Here is a 16,539-nt window from a genome sequence, read left to right on the forward strand (position 1 = left end):
ATTATGTTCGTCACATAGTCACGTCGCGCAATACCAATTTCGGGGTAGATTAAGCTAGCGAAACGGCTGCCAGCGCCCCATGAGCGTTGCACGTAAGTCATGCTGTACGTGACATGCGTGTCATGATTTTCATGTTAACTCGTGTTATTTATGTTCGTTACACAGTCACGTCGCGCAATACCAATTTCGGCGTAGATCAAGCTAGCGAAGCCGCCGCCAGCGCCCCATGAGCGTGCCACGTAAGTCCTGCTGTGCATGACATGCGAGTCATGATTGTCATGGTAACTCGTGTTTTTATGTTCGTCACACAGTCACGTCACAAGATACCAATTTTGGTGTATACAAATCTAGCGAAACCGCCGCCAGCGCCTCATGAGCGTGGCACGTAAGTCATGCTGTACATGACATGCGTGTCATGATTTTCATGTTAACTCGCGTTATTTGTGTTCGTTACACAGTCACGTCACGCTATACCAATTTCGGGGTAGGTCAAGCTAGCGAAACCGCCTCCAGCGCCCCATGAGCGTGGCACGTAAGTCATGCTGTACATGATATGCGTGTCATGATTTTCATGTTATCTCGTGTTATTTATGTTCGTTACATAGTCACGTCACAAGATACCAATTTTGGTGTATATAAATCTAGCGAAACGGCCGCCAGCGCCCCATGAGCGTGGCACGCAAGTCATGCTGTATATGACATACGTGTCATGACTTTCATGTTAACTCGTGTTATTTATGTTCCTCACACGGCCACGTCTCAAGATACCAATTTTGGTGTATATCAATCTAGCGAAACGGCCGCCAGCACCCCATGAGCGTGGCACGGAAGTCATGCTGTACATGACATGCGTGTCATGATTTTCATGTTAACACGAGTTTTTATGTTCGTCACACAGTCACGTCGCGGAATACAAATTTCGGGGTAGATCAAGCTAGCGAAACTGCCGCCAGCGCTCCATGAGCGTGCCACGTAAGTCATGCTGTACATGACATGCGTATCATGATTTTCGTGTTATCTCGTGTTATTTATGTTCGTTACACGGTCACGTCGCAAGATACCAATTTTGGTGTATATAAAGCTAGCGAAACGGCCGCCAGCGCACCATGAGCGTGACACGTAAGTCATGCTGTGCATGACATGCGTGTCATGATTTTTATGTTAACTCGTGTTATTTATGTTCGTCACACAGTCACGTCGCAAGATACCAATTTTGGTGTATGTCAAACTAGCGAAACGGCCGCCAGCGCACCATGAGCGTAGCATGTAAATCATGCTGTACATGACATGCGTGTCATGATTTTCATGTTATGACTTGTCATTTATGTTCGTCTTGCACTCATGCTACGCCATGCCAATTTTGGCGCACATTCGATGAACCAAGCGACCAGGAGAGCACAAAGTCGTAGGCGGCTAGATAGATAGATAGATAGATAGATAGATAGATAGATAGATAGATAGATAGATAGATAGATAGATAGATAGATAGATAGATAGATAGATAGATAGATAGATAGATAGATAGATAGATAGATAGATAGATAGATAGATAGATAGATAGATACGCTCAAAGTCGCAGAAGTTCGCTAAGAAATGCTTCGCATTTAACAAGAGGACGAACCGAGCGCGTACCGGTTCGTGATGATGATAGGTTTGGCTCACGGCTGTATTGGGTAAATAAAGCATTTTAGGAAGCCCAATTAGGCATGATTTATATTTCCGGCATCTCAAAAATTCTTAACACAGTAAGTCAAAGCGCTCAGAGTGCGTCAACATAACCGTCCTCCCATTTCGCAACAGCGCGCCATGCCACGATTCTGAATGCTACGCTTTTGGTGGACTGCGACATTTGATGAGTGTTGGTTAATTGGAGGCCTTAATTTCGAAAACGTACTCACATACGCATGACAGCTTCACGCGGCACAAGAAAAGCACATAAAAAGAAAGGACGAGACGAGCCATGTTTACGTACCCATTCGCACCTGCCAAGTGGCACATATGAAGTGGCTTTAGTTTATAAGTGTCAAGCATTCCTTAGCGAACCAAAGGCAGTTTAACCGCTTCTATCAGTCTATCTATCTCTGTAGCCGCCTACAACTGGGCACTGTTGTAGTCCTATGCATAACGTGGTATGTTCCAAAGTTGGCATAGGCGGAAACGAGTGTATGATGAACACGATTCACGGGTTCTGACATGAACAACGTGACTTTCCTGCCGCATACGTCCTGACACCCTCTCTAGCAGTATCGTGTGACACATACCCGCATAACATGGCCCGTGGTATACGGGTATGCGCCACAAGTGATTCACAGTGTGTATCAAACCAGGACAAGCGAGAATCGACTTTGAAAATATTAACGTGAAAGCGTTAAGGAGCTCGAGTCGCAAAGAATGCGGCGCCGGCGCTGTCAATAAACAAGAACTCCCGATGGAAGCAACGAATAAAAATCAAGCCTAGAGTCGGAATCGAACCCAGGCATTCTGCATGACACTCAAGTATACCACAAAACCACGCTAGTAATTCAAAGTTCTTAGGAAAAAGACCCCGCTCAAGCGTGCTGCTGAAGCAAAGCCAAATGTGGTTGCAGTAGAGGCTATCCGTTTTGATAAAAAACTCCAGGCCTGCGCGGAAAGCGCAGCACAGTCACAGCGAAAGCTCAAAGAGCGGTATTTCTAGAGCCCGTTTTAAACTCTCTTGGGATAAGTACACTCGCAACGCACCCACTACGCCAGAAATCACCATTTTTGTGAAATTGGGTACCACCCAGTACGCCATATTCGTAATTCTGCGAAGAAGTGAGGTACCATCTGTGAGGTATTTTGTGCCCTTTGTTGATGCGAGGGCTGATGACGATGGAGAATTATGGCTGAGCCCTTTGTAATGGGTTTGAAGCTTTAAGCTACCCACTAATTACGTAATTCGCATTGTGTGACGCCCGTTCGTTATTTCACTCTTCCACTATGCTATATAACATATGTTGACGTGAGAGAGAGCGAGAAAGAACTTTATTGAGACCCTGAGGAAATAGATCACCTCCTTGGCAACCAATGGAAGTGCACTTGCGAGGAATCCACTACGCTGTAAGTTTTGCGAAGTAGGGAAGCAGCCGTTACGCCATTTTTCGTCATTCTGCGGAGAACCGTGGTACTCGCTAAACACCTGTAAGGCATTATGTGCACTTTGTTGATGCTGTGGCTGATGACGATGAAGAATTATGACAGAATCCTTTGTAATGGGGTGGGGGTGGAAGCATTCAACAACCCACTCGTTCCGCAATTCGCATTACGTGACACCTGGTTACAGAATTTTCGTTGTGCGACGCCTGGTTGTTATTAGGTGCGAAGCAGCTTATGGCGGAGTTCAATCCGGTGGTGGTGGTGGCGTGCGGTGTGACCACCCTTACTGCGCATGCGCATCCTCCTCTCCCTCCTCTCCTACGCTCCCCCCCTCTCACGTGCCTCATTCTCTCCTGCGCAACGCCGCGATGAGCGCCAGCGCATGCTCGTCCCCTCCCCCTCTCTCCTCTTCTACGCGCCCCACCTCTCGAGCGCCTATCGACCGCGTTCCCCATTCGCCCTGTGAGAATTAACGGCCAGGCTACAGGGAAGACACGACGCGCGTAGAGTTCCTCTTCGCGTTCCACGACGCTTTGAATGGATGGATGCAGCTTACAGCGCGGGACTTCGCACCAGCTTAAGAACCTGGCGAGCCAGCTCCTAAAAAAATCACACCATCTCCCGCTCAAGCGAACCATCTCCCCGCTGCTTCGCATCCACACATGGTTCCCTTTAGTGGGAGATGGTGTAATTTTTTACTCTTCTACCACGCTACATTACACAAGTTAATGTGTTTCGTTCCCGACATGAAGCCTGTATAAGGTCTTTTTGCAAAGCAATTTCAAGCACAGGCGTGGCTGTGAAATAGAATGCTGGGCTCCAACACAGAGGGCCAAGGTTCGAACATCATTCTATCATGGAAATTTTTTCTTATTTCGTTTTTTTTTTTCGCGCGATAGCGGTTACGGACACCGGCGGCGGCGGGCAACTACGGCGCCAAAAACAGCCCACTGACTGCGCAAGCTATCGTCAATCGTTGCTCGAATACGCCGACGAACCCTACTTAACGTATGCACCTCATCGGACCGTACCGTGGACTTCGCTGCTCTAATGTGAGTGCCGACGCTACTTCGGACAATGACCTATCATATACACGCGCGTGTAGCCGGCGTGCCTGGCCCATGATATGCGCGCAGTTGCTAAATTCACACAAATGCGTCATTAGACCTCGTAATCAGGGTGTCGGAACGAAATGTTTTTCGTTTCGGTTTTAGTTTCGTTCCACCGTAAAAAGTTCCGTTTCGTTGCTGTTACGGAACGAAAAAAAAATGTTCCGTAATGGTTCGTAACGGGTTTTTTATGGAAAAATTTGAAGTTAAGGTAATCATAAAAAACATTGGATTTGTGATGTAGTTACTTGCCCTCCTCTTAGGAAAGTGCGACAATGGTAAAACACGTTATGCAGAGGAGCAGAAGTAACTGTACCACGAATTCTTACCAACTAGCACAAACCAGTATTAATTTCAGTCATAGTATTCGTTTTCGCAAAAGACAAATACGGCTTTCTTTTAGTGGGCTCCATGCTTTGTGTCAAGGGAGTGAGCACGATCCCAGAAGCAGCACGTCCTCGAGTGTATTCTCTGATGCCCGAGACCGCTGTTCTGATAACAGGATCACCAGGCCTGCGCGGAACACGCAGCACAGTCACAGAGAAAACTGGAAGAACGGACTTTGTAGAGCCCGTTGTAAAGTCTCTTGGGGCAACTAATACAAGTACACATACAAGCTACTCATTACGCGATAAATCATCGTTATTTTTTTTGAAGTAGCGAAGTTCCCACTACGACATTTTTTGTCATTTTTCGGAAAATCGTGGTACCCGCTACATATACATAAGGCATGCGCACTTTGTGCTGTGGCTGATGATGATGAAGAATTATGGCTGAGCACTTCTAGATCTAAAACCCTCTAGATCTGCTGGTATTAGTTGGAACAATGCACCGCTAGGCCACCTTGTGCGATTTCATCGAATACGGAACGCCGGGCCACACTGCTCCTCAGCACTGACGATTGTCAAGCGCACCTCGCAACCATGGATGGGGTGAGGAGAACTTTTTCTGTTCGCCTGTGCGCAGGTGTGCAGTGTCTTCCTTGTCGCAAAGGTTATTTGCGTGTGTCAAGCACTAAACTGCTCGTGAGAAAAAAACGCCAGGCCTGCGCTGAAACCGCAGCACAGTCACAGCGAAAGCTGGAAGAGCGGCGTTTCTAGAGCCCGTTAAGCTCTCTTGGGGCTACAATACAAGTACACTAGAAAGGTACCCACTACGTCATAAATCACAATTTTTGTGAAGTTGGGAAGCACCTACTAAGCCATTATTCGTCATTCTGCGGAGAAGCGAGGCACCAGCTACACGTCTATAAGGTATTATGTGCACTTTGTTGACGCGACGACTGATGACGATGAAGAATTATGGCTCAGCCCTTTGTAATGGGTTGGAATCTTTAAACGGCCCACCAGTTATGTAATTTGCATTGGGTGACGCCCGGTCGCTAATTCCCTCTCCCGTCATGCTGTATAACATATGTTGACGTGGGAGAGAGACGGGGGGGGGGGGGGGCGAAGAACTTTATTGAGACCCCGAGGAAATGGATCATGCGCTTATGGGCTTCCTTGACAACCAATACAAGTGCACTTGCGAGGAACCCACTACGCTATAAATCATTGTAGTTTTTGAGAAGTAGGGCAGCAGGCACTGTGCCATTTTTCGTCATTCTACGGAGAGCGTTGGTACCTGCTAAACCCATGTAAGGCATTATGCGCACTTTGTTGATGATGTGCCTGATGACGATGAAGAATTATGGCAGAGTCCTTTGTAATGGGTTGGAAGCATTCAACAACCTACTCGTTGCGCGATTCGCATTGTGTGACGCCTGGTTACAGAATTCGCGTTGTGCGACACTTGGTGCTTATTTTACTCTTCTACCACGCTATATTGCATATGCTAATGTGGTTCCTTCCCGACATGAAGCCTGTATAGGATGCAAAGCAGTTTCAAGCACCGGCATGGCTCAGAGGTTGAATACTGGGCTCCCACGCAGAGGGCCCAGGTTTGAACCTCGTTCCATCCTGGAATTTTTTTCTTATTTTTTTTTTTCTTATTTCGAGCGATACTGGTTACGGACACCGGCGGCGGCGGCGGCGGCGGCGGACAACTACGGCGCCAAAAACGGCCGGTGAAATGATCTCATAAAAGCTTTCGCTGTAAAAGATCAGGCTATGCATAGAGTATTCGCCACTTTCGTGGGGGGGGGGGGGGGGGTATCAATGCAAACCAACGTGCCGGGTAGTTTGTTTCTCCCTTCAGTATCTGCTGCGATAATGCATTTGTTTGTACACTAACTTATGCCGCGGTTTGTAGTAGGCGGGTTGCTTATAAATGTACCGTGCTTGTAATCAGCCAAGCCATTTAAAAAATACTGCTTTATTGTTAAATTCGAGGCTCTGACTTACTAATGTTTGCAGTTTGAAAAACAGCAGGTAGACAAAAACGTGCTCAATTTTGGAAAAGGACGTAATTCCATTCCCATTACATTCCGTGCAAAAGGCGCTTAAATTCATTCTCATTCCATTCCTCCAAGCGTTGTCCCCATTCCATTCCGGGGTCGCGAAAATGTGGAATGATTTCGGAGTGATTCCAATTCTGGAGTGGCAACTCCGCAACACTGGTGGGAAGCATTAAACCACACTTAGCGCTATTACCATTGTGGAATGACTGGTTGTTATTTCACTCTTCTGTCACGCTATATTACGTATGTTAACGCGATTTCTTGCCCGACATGACGCCTGTATCGAGTATTTTTGCGAAGGAGTTACAAGCACTAGCGTGGCAATGTGGTGGAAGACCCGACTGCCACGCAGAAGGCGCGGGTTAAAATCCCATCCGATCCTAGAAATTCGTATCTCATTCAATTTTTTTCCTTTTTTTCACGCGATAGCGGTCACGAACACCGGCAGCGGCAGACAACTATGGCGCCAAAATCAGCTGTTGTGATCTCATAACAGCTTTCGCTGTAACAAACTTCAGCGCCGACAATGCCCTCTCCACTTCGGCCTGCGTGACAGGCGCGCAAAAGTCCACTTGCGTTAATATAAACATCTCTCGTTGCCACTGTTCTCATTTTTCTCACAATTTCAGCATATCTTTGCTTTGGAATTCCTGCCTGAGGTACGCTCAAATACTGCACCCTAAGATATGCTCACACTGGACGAGCTGAGTTGCTCCGGGTTGCGAAGTTTTCTCATGACCCGAAAAACGATTGAAAAAATTTCGGTTTCACTCCGAAACGAAATAAGATATAATGTTTCGGTTACGTTTTCGTTCCGGTCAAAAATATCGCTTTTTTCGTTTTTCGTTTTCGGTTTTCGTTCCGTTCCGACACCTTGCTCGTAATACCTTGCTCAACGCGAAAAATCCGGCGTAGGCATCTATCGGCCGTGTGCTTCGCATTAGATTCCCACAATGCGTGAGACCTGCCGTAATTTTTTTTTCGTTTTTTATTCAGGCACGGACAGTGACGTAGGTCTGATTCCTTAAAATATGGTATCATCTAGACAGCGACAAGCATGCAACGCACAGCGCCCGCGAAGTGGCGAGATGGGGCCTTTAAAACATGTAACAAATTAAACTCATAATAGATATCGTCGTCAATGTTTTGCATACACCCTTCGACAGTCACTGGAGTGGGGAGGCGCCATACTATTAGAAGAAGAGCCCCGCAAGCAGAAGGAGAATTAGGTTATAGCCACAGGGATGGTCTGCTCTGCTGTGTTTGGTTACATAAGTGAAACAAAAAGATGACCGTGTTAGTCTATTTTTCTCTGTTCATAATCTTGATTTGAAATCTGTCATTATTTATCTTAGAAAACCCAAATGATGGTCTGACTGCTTGCTCATTAAGTAATTTCATTTATTCGATGTTGCATTTTGAAGCTAAATTTCCAGCTTCGTTTAGCTTCATAGGTCTTTACCTTAAGCGCCTGCCTCCCGGTTCTTGGCCCTTTGTGGGTGAGCGCCATCAGGAAGAGGACATCACCACCATCATCAGTGGGTGGTTAGAGGTGAACAAGAACAAGAAGCCACGGCGACGGTATGAAAACAGAGAGGATCCTTTTCACGACTCTGTGGTTATGGTCGACGGTCGGAAGCAGTGTCCAGAAATGCCTCGAGGAGTACAAGAAGCAGCGGCCCGCACACACCGCCTGCTTGCCGCCCAACAAGGAGTGCACCATTAAGGCCACGCACGTAAGCAAAGCCGGTATCCAGCTCATCCTCAGAACGCACAACCACTATAGAAGCATGGTGGCCATGGGAAAGCTCCCGAAGTTCTCGACGGCCACAAACATGCAGCAGCTGCTATGGGATGAAGAGCTTGCTTCTGTGGCACAGGCCAAGGCGGATCAGTGCACGAACGCCAATGGAAAACTGGATCACGATAAGGCTGCAGACAGGTTCACTACCAAGTTTAAATCCGTAGGACAAAACTTGGCCTTCCGGAGAAGCAGCGCCTCCTTCAAGGGAACTGACTGGCCCGGTCAGATCAAGGCGTGGTTCGACGAATATTATCACTACCCGCCGGACAGCGTGAACAGTTTCTCGCCTCCTTCCGATGAGCCGACTGGACACTTTACGCAGGTTGTGTGGGCCACGACGGGCTACGTTGGTTGCGGCTACGCCGATTACACCGTCGCCGGCGTCAAGCAGATGCCGTACATGCAGCTGTACGTGTGCAACTACGGCACAACAGGTAACGTGCTGACGCGCCCCGTTTACCTGGCCGGGCCTGTGTGCTCCGCCTGCCCCAAAGGCACCGCCTGTGTCAAGGAAACCGGCTTGTGTTCCCCTCCTGAAGCAACTGCGGCGGTCGACGAGGAAAGGGACACCAATTCACTCGGGCAGCGTAAAAAGAGTAAGGACGGGCAAATCAAACCATCCACGCCGTATCGAAAGAACGACGCCGGTATAATCTTTACGCCATCTTGGACCGCTGTCTTTGCCGTATTTGCTGCGACCTATGTAACCGTGTTCACCTGGGTTACGTCCCTCGAGTAGAGGCGACACTATGGCATAAGCGAGTACTGACAATGATTAGGTCTTCTTATTGCACTGCAGCTCTGCGTTTACAGAACCACCTGTATTCGCGACCGTAGCGCACATCAAAATGGCATATTGCTATACGGTTGTTGAGAATGACGCACGTGGTTGTCGCCTTGAGCATTACGAAATAGTGTTTACGAATGCTCCTCGATTAACCAGAGAGAACATATCCCCGAGCGCAGTTGGGTGCATCGCAGTGGGGTGTCAGCGCGAGCCAGTTGGCGTGCCACCGTCATTGTGAAAAAGCGCTAGAAAACACAGACCACATAAAACGGACCAGCTCTCGTTATTGCGTCCTGATTCGTGTGTTCTAGCATTATGGTCGACTGTCTGTAAATGCGTAAAATTTGCATAACTTGCGGAGATGATTCTGGAGCTCCAATATAAAGCCAGCGGAAGTATTAGGAGAATTTCTTACGCATTTCATAGCCACTAAATTCAGTTACAACGTAATAATGTAATTCTTGTACGGTAACTCATGCCATACATTTTTTAAGTAAACCGAACTGAAGCACCCAATCAAATTACACGAGAGTAACAGTGGACGCTAAGCATTCCTATAAAGGGAAAAATATTTCGAAATAATTCCTGGCCGAAACACCCCACACCCGACGTCTTGCTGAACACGGTAGTGCCTTCACCAAAGCGGACCTATGTAGCAAACTATTTCACTCAGAAGTTCTATAATTTTCCCTAAGTACAATGTTGAACTTATTATACCGTATTTATTCGAATCTAAGCCGATGTTTTTTCGAAAAAAAAAAACGATGTGTGAATGAGGGAGCAGTCGGCTTAGATTAGAGTACAATGATTACGTTTTTTGTTCAGGCTTTGCGAATTTCGGGTTTCGGCTTAGAATCTGCGCCGGCCTAGATTCAGTAAATACGGTAAGTCTGTGTTCCTGGTACCCTCCTCGCCAATACTGCAGAGAACTGGCGAAAGTCAGTCGTGCGCACGAACGAAGACTTCGTGCCTGAAAGCATAGCCGACTGGTCTTAAATCATTTCGTGGAAAAGAGACGCCCTTTTAATGAACGCATGACCCTTCGAGGCGCACCCTGCTACGAAGAAGCTGTTCGAGAAAGTGATGAACGGAGGCAATCGCGGCCGTTTCTTAGGTCTAGTTCGCCTAAGATCGACCCGAAGACGAATGTATTGCCCACCCTTCCGCCCCCCCCCCCCAACCCCGAAACTTACTGCACCTAACGTGTTTTACGATGCATCCGGGATCGGCCCACCTATAGCAAGCGTTAACGTATGTGATGGCGTCATAAAAAAATTATTCTTTTTTTTTTGCATCGTTCATGTGACTCGCACTGCATTACCGTCAATGACTTCATGATAACGCCACAAAACTGACGATCTGTGACGTCATTATGGCGCATATGGTAAGTCATTAAAAAAATTATTCTTTTTTTTTTGCATGTTCGAGTTGACGCCGACGGTCACATTCGCATTTAATGAGGCATCTAAGGCTTCTGCTATAAAGTTGCTGAAGTAGCCGACAGACGCAACAGTCGGCATTTGCTTGTCTGTCTGTGCATTTTTTTCTCTTCAGTGCAGATCAGTCTGCTTTGGTAAAGCATGTTAACGCATCTGCAAGCGACTAAATCCGCTTTCGTTTTTCTTTACGGGTGGGCATGACGCGCCACCCCAATTTCGACAGGCGTGTGAATGGCGCCGAATGCCGACAAACGCTTACCCAGACTTACATAGACCGCAGAAGTTTTCTCGGCAAGAACAATTTTCTCGGAAATCTTCATGGTGCGGATCCACCACGACACTCGGAGACATAAGATATCAATGCACGTAGCTTCCGCTCACGCCGTCGCACCGCTACTTAACGAGACACTCACTAGTTGGTCGTGGCTTTGCGCGACTCTTAACGACCCTCGACAGGGCCGGTAAGCCGCAATAGCTAGTGGAGCCCTAAAAGGGAGCCTCAACGAACAGTAACCAAGCGGCATTTCCTTCAATAAATGTTGTTTCTCATTCTCTCTCTCTCTCTCCCTCTCGGTACAGCGGAATCACTGTATGGAGCTTCGATATAGCAGCACCGCTAGTAGCAGCGCGAACGGAGGGACGCGGCATCTATCATCATCCTTTAGAAATACCGGTTTCATCAAGTACAGAACGCGAAACCATTTTGGGAGGCTTTGCAGCATACTTGCTGTCGAGCAGGAAGCAGAACTAGTGTTGTTCGGAACGCTTGCGCTGAGTGCTAACTTAGCAGACACAGTTTCCACGCAACGCCACTTTCGAGTACGCCCCGCTCAAGTTAAACGACATCAAGCTGCAGCGGCAACAGCTGGCTGCTGTTGGAGTGTCACACGCAAACACGCGTATGCGGCAAACGCGCAATAATCACCGGTAACGTCGAGAATTCACGCGACCGTAGGTTCCTGCCTTCCATCAGGTCAGATAGCTGCGTGTCTTAATATGCATCCCATCGAGTGTAAATGAGGGGACACGTGAAGACAATGAAAAGGGACTCATTGAGCCTTCGTGTAGGAGAATTTAATGCTCGGCAATCGAATTGCACGGAAATGACTGCAAGCTGGTGCGCCAAATGTACCCGTGTTCGTAGAGTTAGGTGCATACTAAAAAAAAGTCAGAGTTTCGCCGGAACGGCGAAGCAATGAATGCGATAGCAATAAACTGGAATGTAACGCGAGGAACGGAAAGCAGCTCGAAATTACCAGCGCGTCGCTCGAGGCCAAAGGACGCGCGAAAAGAACGCACACAGGACGAGCGCGAACTATCATGCGTCACAGCTCGACACTTGAAGCGCACTGTTCAAACATAAAGCAGGACGCACGAAACGAACTAACAGGTAGACACAGGACGAGCGCGAACTAACTGTTACAGTTGTTACTTATTTCTGTTTGAACAGCGCGCTCCATTCGCAAACGCGGCCGCGGCAGCGAGCGAAGCGCGGACATCGCGGGGAAAGCACAGGACATACAACCGCCCGCTCCGCCGCCCCCTTCTTTCCTCGAAATAAGCGCACGAAGGCGACCACGCCCTGTAGGGCAAAGAGCAACGGCGTTCGTAGGAAGTGCGGAGACGATCTTTAAAGCGCGCACCGCGCGCACATCGCGCCATCTATGTGGTGACTCAGAAAGCATGCTGAAGGAAATGGTCTATATAAAAAAAAGTCACAGTTTCGCTGGTTTCGCCGCAAGGGCGAAGCAATGAATGCGATAGCAAGAAATTAATGCTATACGAAGTGAGGCTCGCCAATGGATACTCAGCGTTCCTGCTGCAAAGGCGGCCGAAGCAGCGAAGGAAACTAGCGTGCTTCAAGTGTCGAGCTGTGACACTTGATAGTTCGCGCTCATCTTCTGTTTGTTCGTTTAGCGGAGTCCCTTCAGCTCGAGTGACTTTCGTACGCTCGGTAACATGAGCGCGGACATCACGGTGAAAGCGTGAAACATTCCTCTTCCCCTCACCGCGATAATAATAATAATAATATCTGGGTTTAACGTCCCAAAACCACGATATGATTATGAGAGACGCCGTAGTGGAGGGCTCCGGAATTTGACCACCCGGGGTTCTTTAACGTGCACCTAAATCTAAGTACACTGGCCTCAAACATTTTCGCCTCCATCGAAAATGCAGCCGCCGCGGGCCGGGATTCGATCCCGCGACCTTCGGGTCAGCAGTCGAGCGCCATAACCACTAGACCACCGTGGCGGGGCTCCCCTCACCGCGAGAAAAACCGCGCGAGCAGACAACGGAAGGGCAATGTTCTCGCTGCGCAAATATAAGAAGCGAGCGAGCTCGGCGACGACTTTTAAATGCGCCCGTCGCGCTGCTAGCGGCCATCTCGCTGGTAATGAAGAAACGCTTATTATCGCCTGCCGTGTCTGAGTCCGTCCAGCGGTAAAGGGTATGCATATAACGCTCGCCGTTAGTTACGTGGAGGAACTGCGTTTCGTGGCGTAGTGGATAGCGCCACTCGCTGCGGAGCAAGAGGTCCCTGGTTCCGATTCCGCGCTTCGGGAGCATTTTTCTGAATTATCTTTCTTTGGGCTTTTATATATATATACATACTTATACATATACGGTGCATGACGGCGGCGACGGCGACGGCAAAATCCAGCCGAGACTGTCCATATAATTGCTATCGCAATAATAGCTCGCCGGTAGCAGGCTGAAAGACGGTACTGTTGGAGGCGTAACCGTCTAACGCCGCGAGCTGGAAAGCGACAGGTCGCCCGTTCGATTCCGCGCGGCGAAGTTTTTCTGAATTATTTTTCTTTGTGGCTTATATATATATATATTATATATAATATAGTATATATATATAATATATATATATATATACAGGGTATTTCAGCTAAAAAGCGCCAAGTGTTTAAAAAATTAAGCATAGGCGGTACGCGTCTACAATTAGTGCAGTATTGTTCTGAGCCATATAGAGCACGTCAGAATATTTTTTCCAATCCGCCAAGCTTGCAATTAACAATGATTGCTTAATGAACTTTTTAAATAGTAACTCTAGAGAAAAGTTTTCCATACAAAAGTTGTAGCGCTTGTTCAGAAACATCGATTTTTCATTCTGTGTTAAGATAACTCCCCTGCCTAAATTTTTTCCGGCCTTTCTTTCAAGCGCGCGAATTTTAAAAAATACCACATGACTGCCGCCAAACGCGCGGCGCTTTTAGTGCCCCCAAATGTAAGCTGAACGAATTATCAAAGGCTGCTTCGCGCACGAAGATCGATGGAACAGGCTATCGGTGACTGCGATGGACGTTAAGCGACAAAATGAGGATACCGTTTCAACAACAACAAAAAAATTTCTTCAACGACAAAGCGGTAGCCATGCAAATGCTGCATAAGACCGTAGGCAGCATTTGATGCAGTGTAGGCATTTTTTCTTTTTTTTTCGCACCAATGAAGAAACGCATTGGAAGGGGCGAGGGTGACAGCGTGATGAAGGATCGAGATAAAAGATGCACTCACATGTGACGGCTGCTCTTTCGTAGATCTTTTTTTTTTTAGATGGTACGCCTCTATCATAATTTAGCGTCCATAGTAGTCACCGGTAGCCTGTTCAATCGAACTTCGTGCGCGGAGCAGCCTTTGATAATTCGTTCAACTTACATTTGAGAGCACTGAAAGCGCCGCGCTTTTGGCGGCAGTCACGTGGTATTTCTTAAAATTCGCGTGCTTGAAAGAAAGGCCGGAAAAAATTTAGGCAGGGGAGTTATCTTAACACAGATTGAAATATTCGATGTTTCTGAACAAGCGCTACAACTTTTGTATTGAAAAATTTTCTCTAGAGTTACTATTCAAAAAGTTCATTAAGCAATTTTAGTTAATTGCCGAGCTTGGCGGATTGGAAAAAAAATTCTGACGTGCTCTATATGGCTCAGAACAATACTGAGCTAATTGGAGACGCGTAGCGCCTATGCCTAATTTTTAATACTTGGTGCTTTTTAGCTGAAACACCGTATATATATATATATATATATATATATATATATATATATATATATATATATATATATATATATATATATATACAGTGCATGACGACGGCGGCGACGGCAAAAATCAGCCGAGACTGTCCATATAAATGCTATCGCAATAAAGGATTACACCATTTCCCACTAAGGGGAGATATGTGGGGATGCGAAGCAGCGCATTAGTTGACTTTTAATGTTCCGTTCATCATGGGCACCTAGCCCGATGTTGACGCGTCCTTGCAAGTGGAGTCTGCAGAATATCGTTCCCCGACGCCATTACGTGATTGCTGAGAGAGTGTAAGAGGGAGAGGCTGCAGCATCTTACCCAGCCCCTTACACAAGCCCGAACGCGCTAGCACGTGCCAGCACACATGGTTCCCGAGAGTGTAAGGGGAAGAGGCCACAGCCCCTTACACAAGCCCGAACGCGCTAGCGCGTGCCACGACACGTGGTTCCCGAGCGGACGGACACAGCCTCGAGCAAAAGCTGCTTCGCATCTAAAAAAGCCTCAGATGGGTGAAATTCTCCGAGCCTTCCACGGGGGCCTGCCTGAATCATGTCGTTGTTTTCACATTCAAAACACCAATGGATATTAAGTTGGTGCGCTCGCGTATCCGTACCTTGCCATGGATAGCTTAACACTACACCTGCTTGACTGACAATCGGCCGTCCCTACGTAATCCATTCGTGCGCTTCACTTACCAAAGCTAGCCCATTGCATATGTGAGCGAATCGGTCTTAAGCACTATGTTTAAAGCATTGCACACTTTGTTACAAGGCGCTGTTTATGGCGCGAGATTCTTCCAATGTGCTTCCATGCTCAATGTTGTTTCTTATCTATAATCATTTATTCAAGGAGGCGGTTGACGCATGGCGGTTGGAAAGTGTGTGCAGGAAACAAACTATATATGGCAGCAGTAAGATCAAACACACAGGACAGTGGGAAACAAGAAACGCATATATATATATATATATATATATATATATATATATATATATATATATATATATATATATATATATGTATATAAGCTGCGACACGTTAGTTGTACCAGGGCCGACGCTCCACATTACGGTTTCGCCACCTCCTGGTTTTCCGCGATGTCCTCTGACCCTGGTGATGTAACGGTGTTCCGCGACTTCATGTTTTACTTTGCGAGCTTTCTTGAAGCGCTTTCCTGTGCGTATCTCCTTTGGTGTAGTGATCGTAGGCGAAAGGGAAGCTTGGAGGACCTTCTTGCGCTGGTCTGGGCTCAGGCAGGCCTCGGGCGGCGCCACCTTGCGCTTCTCCACGAAGATTTCAGGCAGCCATTGAAGGGCAGCTGCGCTGAGTAGCACCAGCCCAGTCATCACCAGGTTGACGGAGTACTCTCCTTCTGTAATAAATATCTCCAGAAAGCTTGCTGTCAGTACTCCTAGCCGTCCAACGGCATACGAGACGGCCAGGCCCCGGCTCCTGATGATGGTGGGGAACACCTCGGCTGTGTAGCCGTAGTTCACACTCAGCGTGACGGCGGACGCGCTCACTACGACCGCGTTGGCCAGTGCTAACAGCACAGCGATGCCGGCCAAATTGACGGCCACTCGCACCGCCAAGAGGACACCCAGAAGACCGAGCATGAGGAAGAAGGTCTCGCGCTGACCGTGGCTGTGCAGGTGCCGCCAGACCGCAGTGTAGAGCGCCACCTGTACAAGAGTGCGCACAGCGAGAGACAAGTCTTCGGTGGAGGCGTCACGTGCCAGCAGGCCGTAGTATGTGAAGTTGACGCTGAACCAGCAGAGAACCACAGCAAATGCGCGCCGCCGAAATGCAGCTGTCATGGTGACGGCGTCGCTAGCACTCGACATGGTGGA

The 16,539-nt window shown here is 47.8% G+C and overlaps 2 protein-coding genes across 2 annotated transcripts; one reads left to right on the top strand and one right to left on the bottom strand.

The window, feature by feature from the left end:
* Positions 1–8,207: 8,207 nt before the first annotated feature.
* On the top strand, positions 8,208–9,167 carry LOC119391534 (CRISP/Allergen/PR-1). Its single transcript, XM_037659213.1, has one exon. The coding sequence runs from the start codon at positions 8,208–8,210 to the stop codon at positions 9,165–9,167; it is 960 nt and encodes a 319-aa protein (XP_037515141.1).
* Positions 9,168–11,499: 2,332 nt separating this feature from the next.
* LOC119391535 (solute carrier family 22 member 5) lies at positions 11,500–16,533 on the bottom strand. The gene is made up of 2 exons (XM_037659214.1): positions 15,799–16,533; positions 11,500–11,526 (listed from the first exon to the last, which is right to left on the bottom strand). Exons 1-2 carry the CDS (start codon positions 16,531–16,533, stop codon positions 11,500–11,502), a joined length of 762 nt encoding a protein of 253 aa, XP_037515142.1.
* Between the last annotated feature and the right edge of the window lie 6 nt (positions 16,534–16,539).

Source organism: Rhipicephalus sanguineus, chromosome 4, assembly GCF_013339695.2.
Source record: "Rhipicephalus sanguineus isolate Rsan-2018 chromosome 4, BIME_Rsan_1.4, whole genome shotgun sequence".
NCBI lineage: Eukaryota > Metazoa > Arthropoda > Arachnida > Ixodida > Ixodidae > Rhipicephalus > Rhipicephalus sanguineus.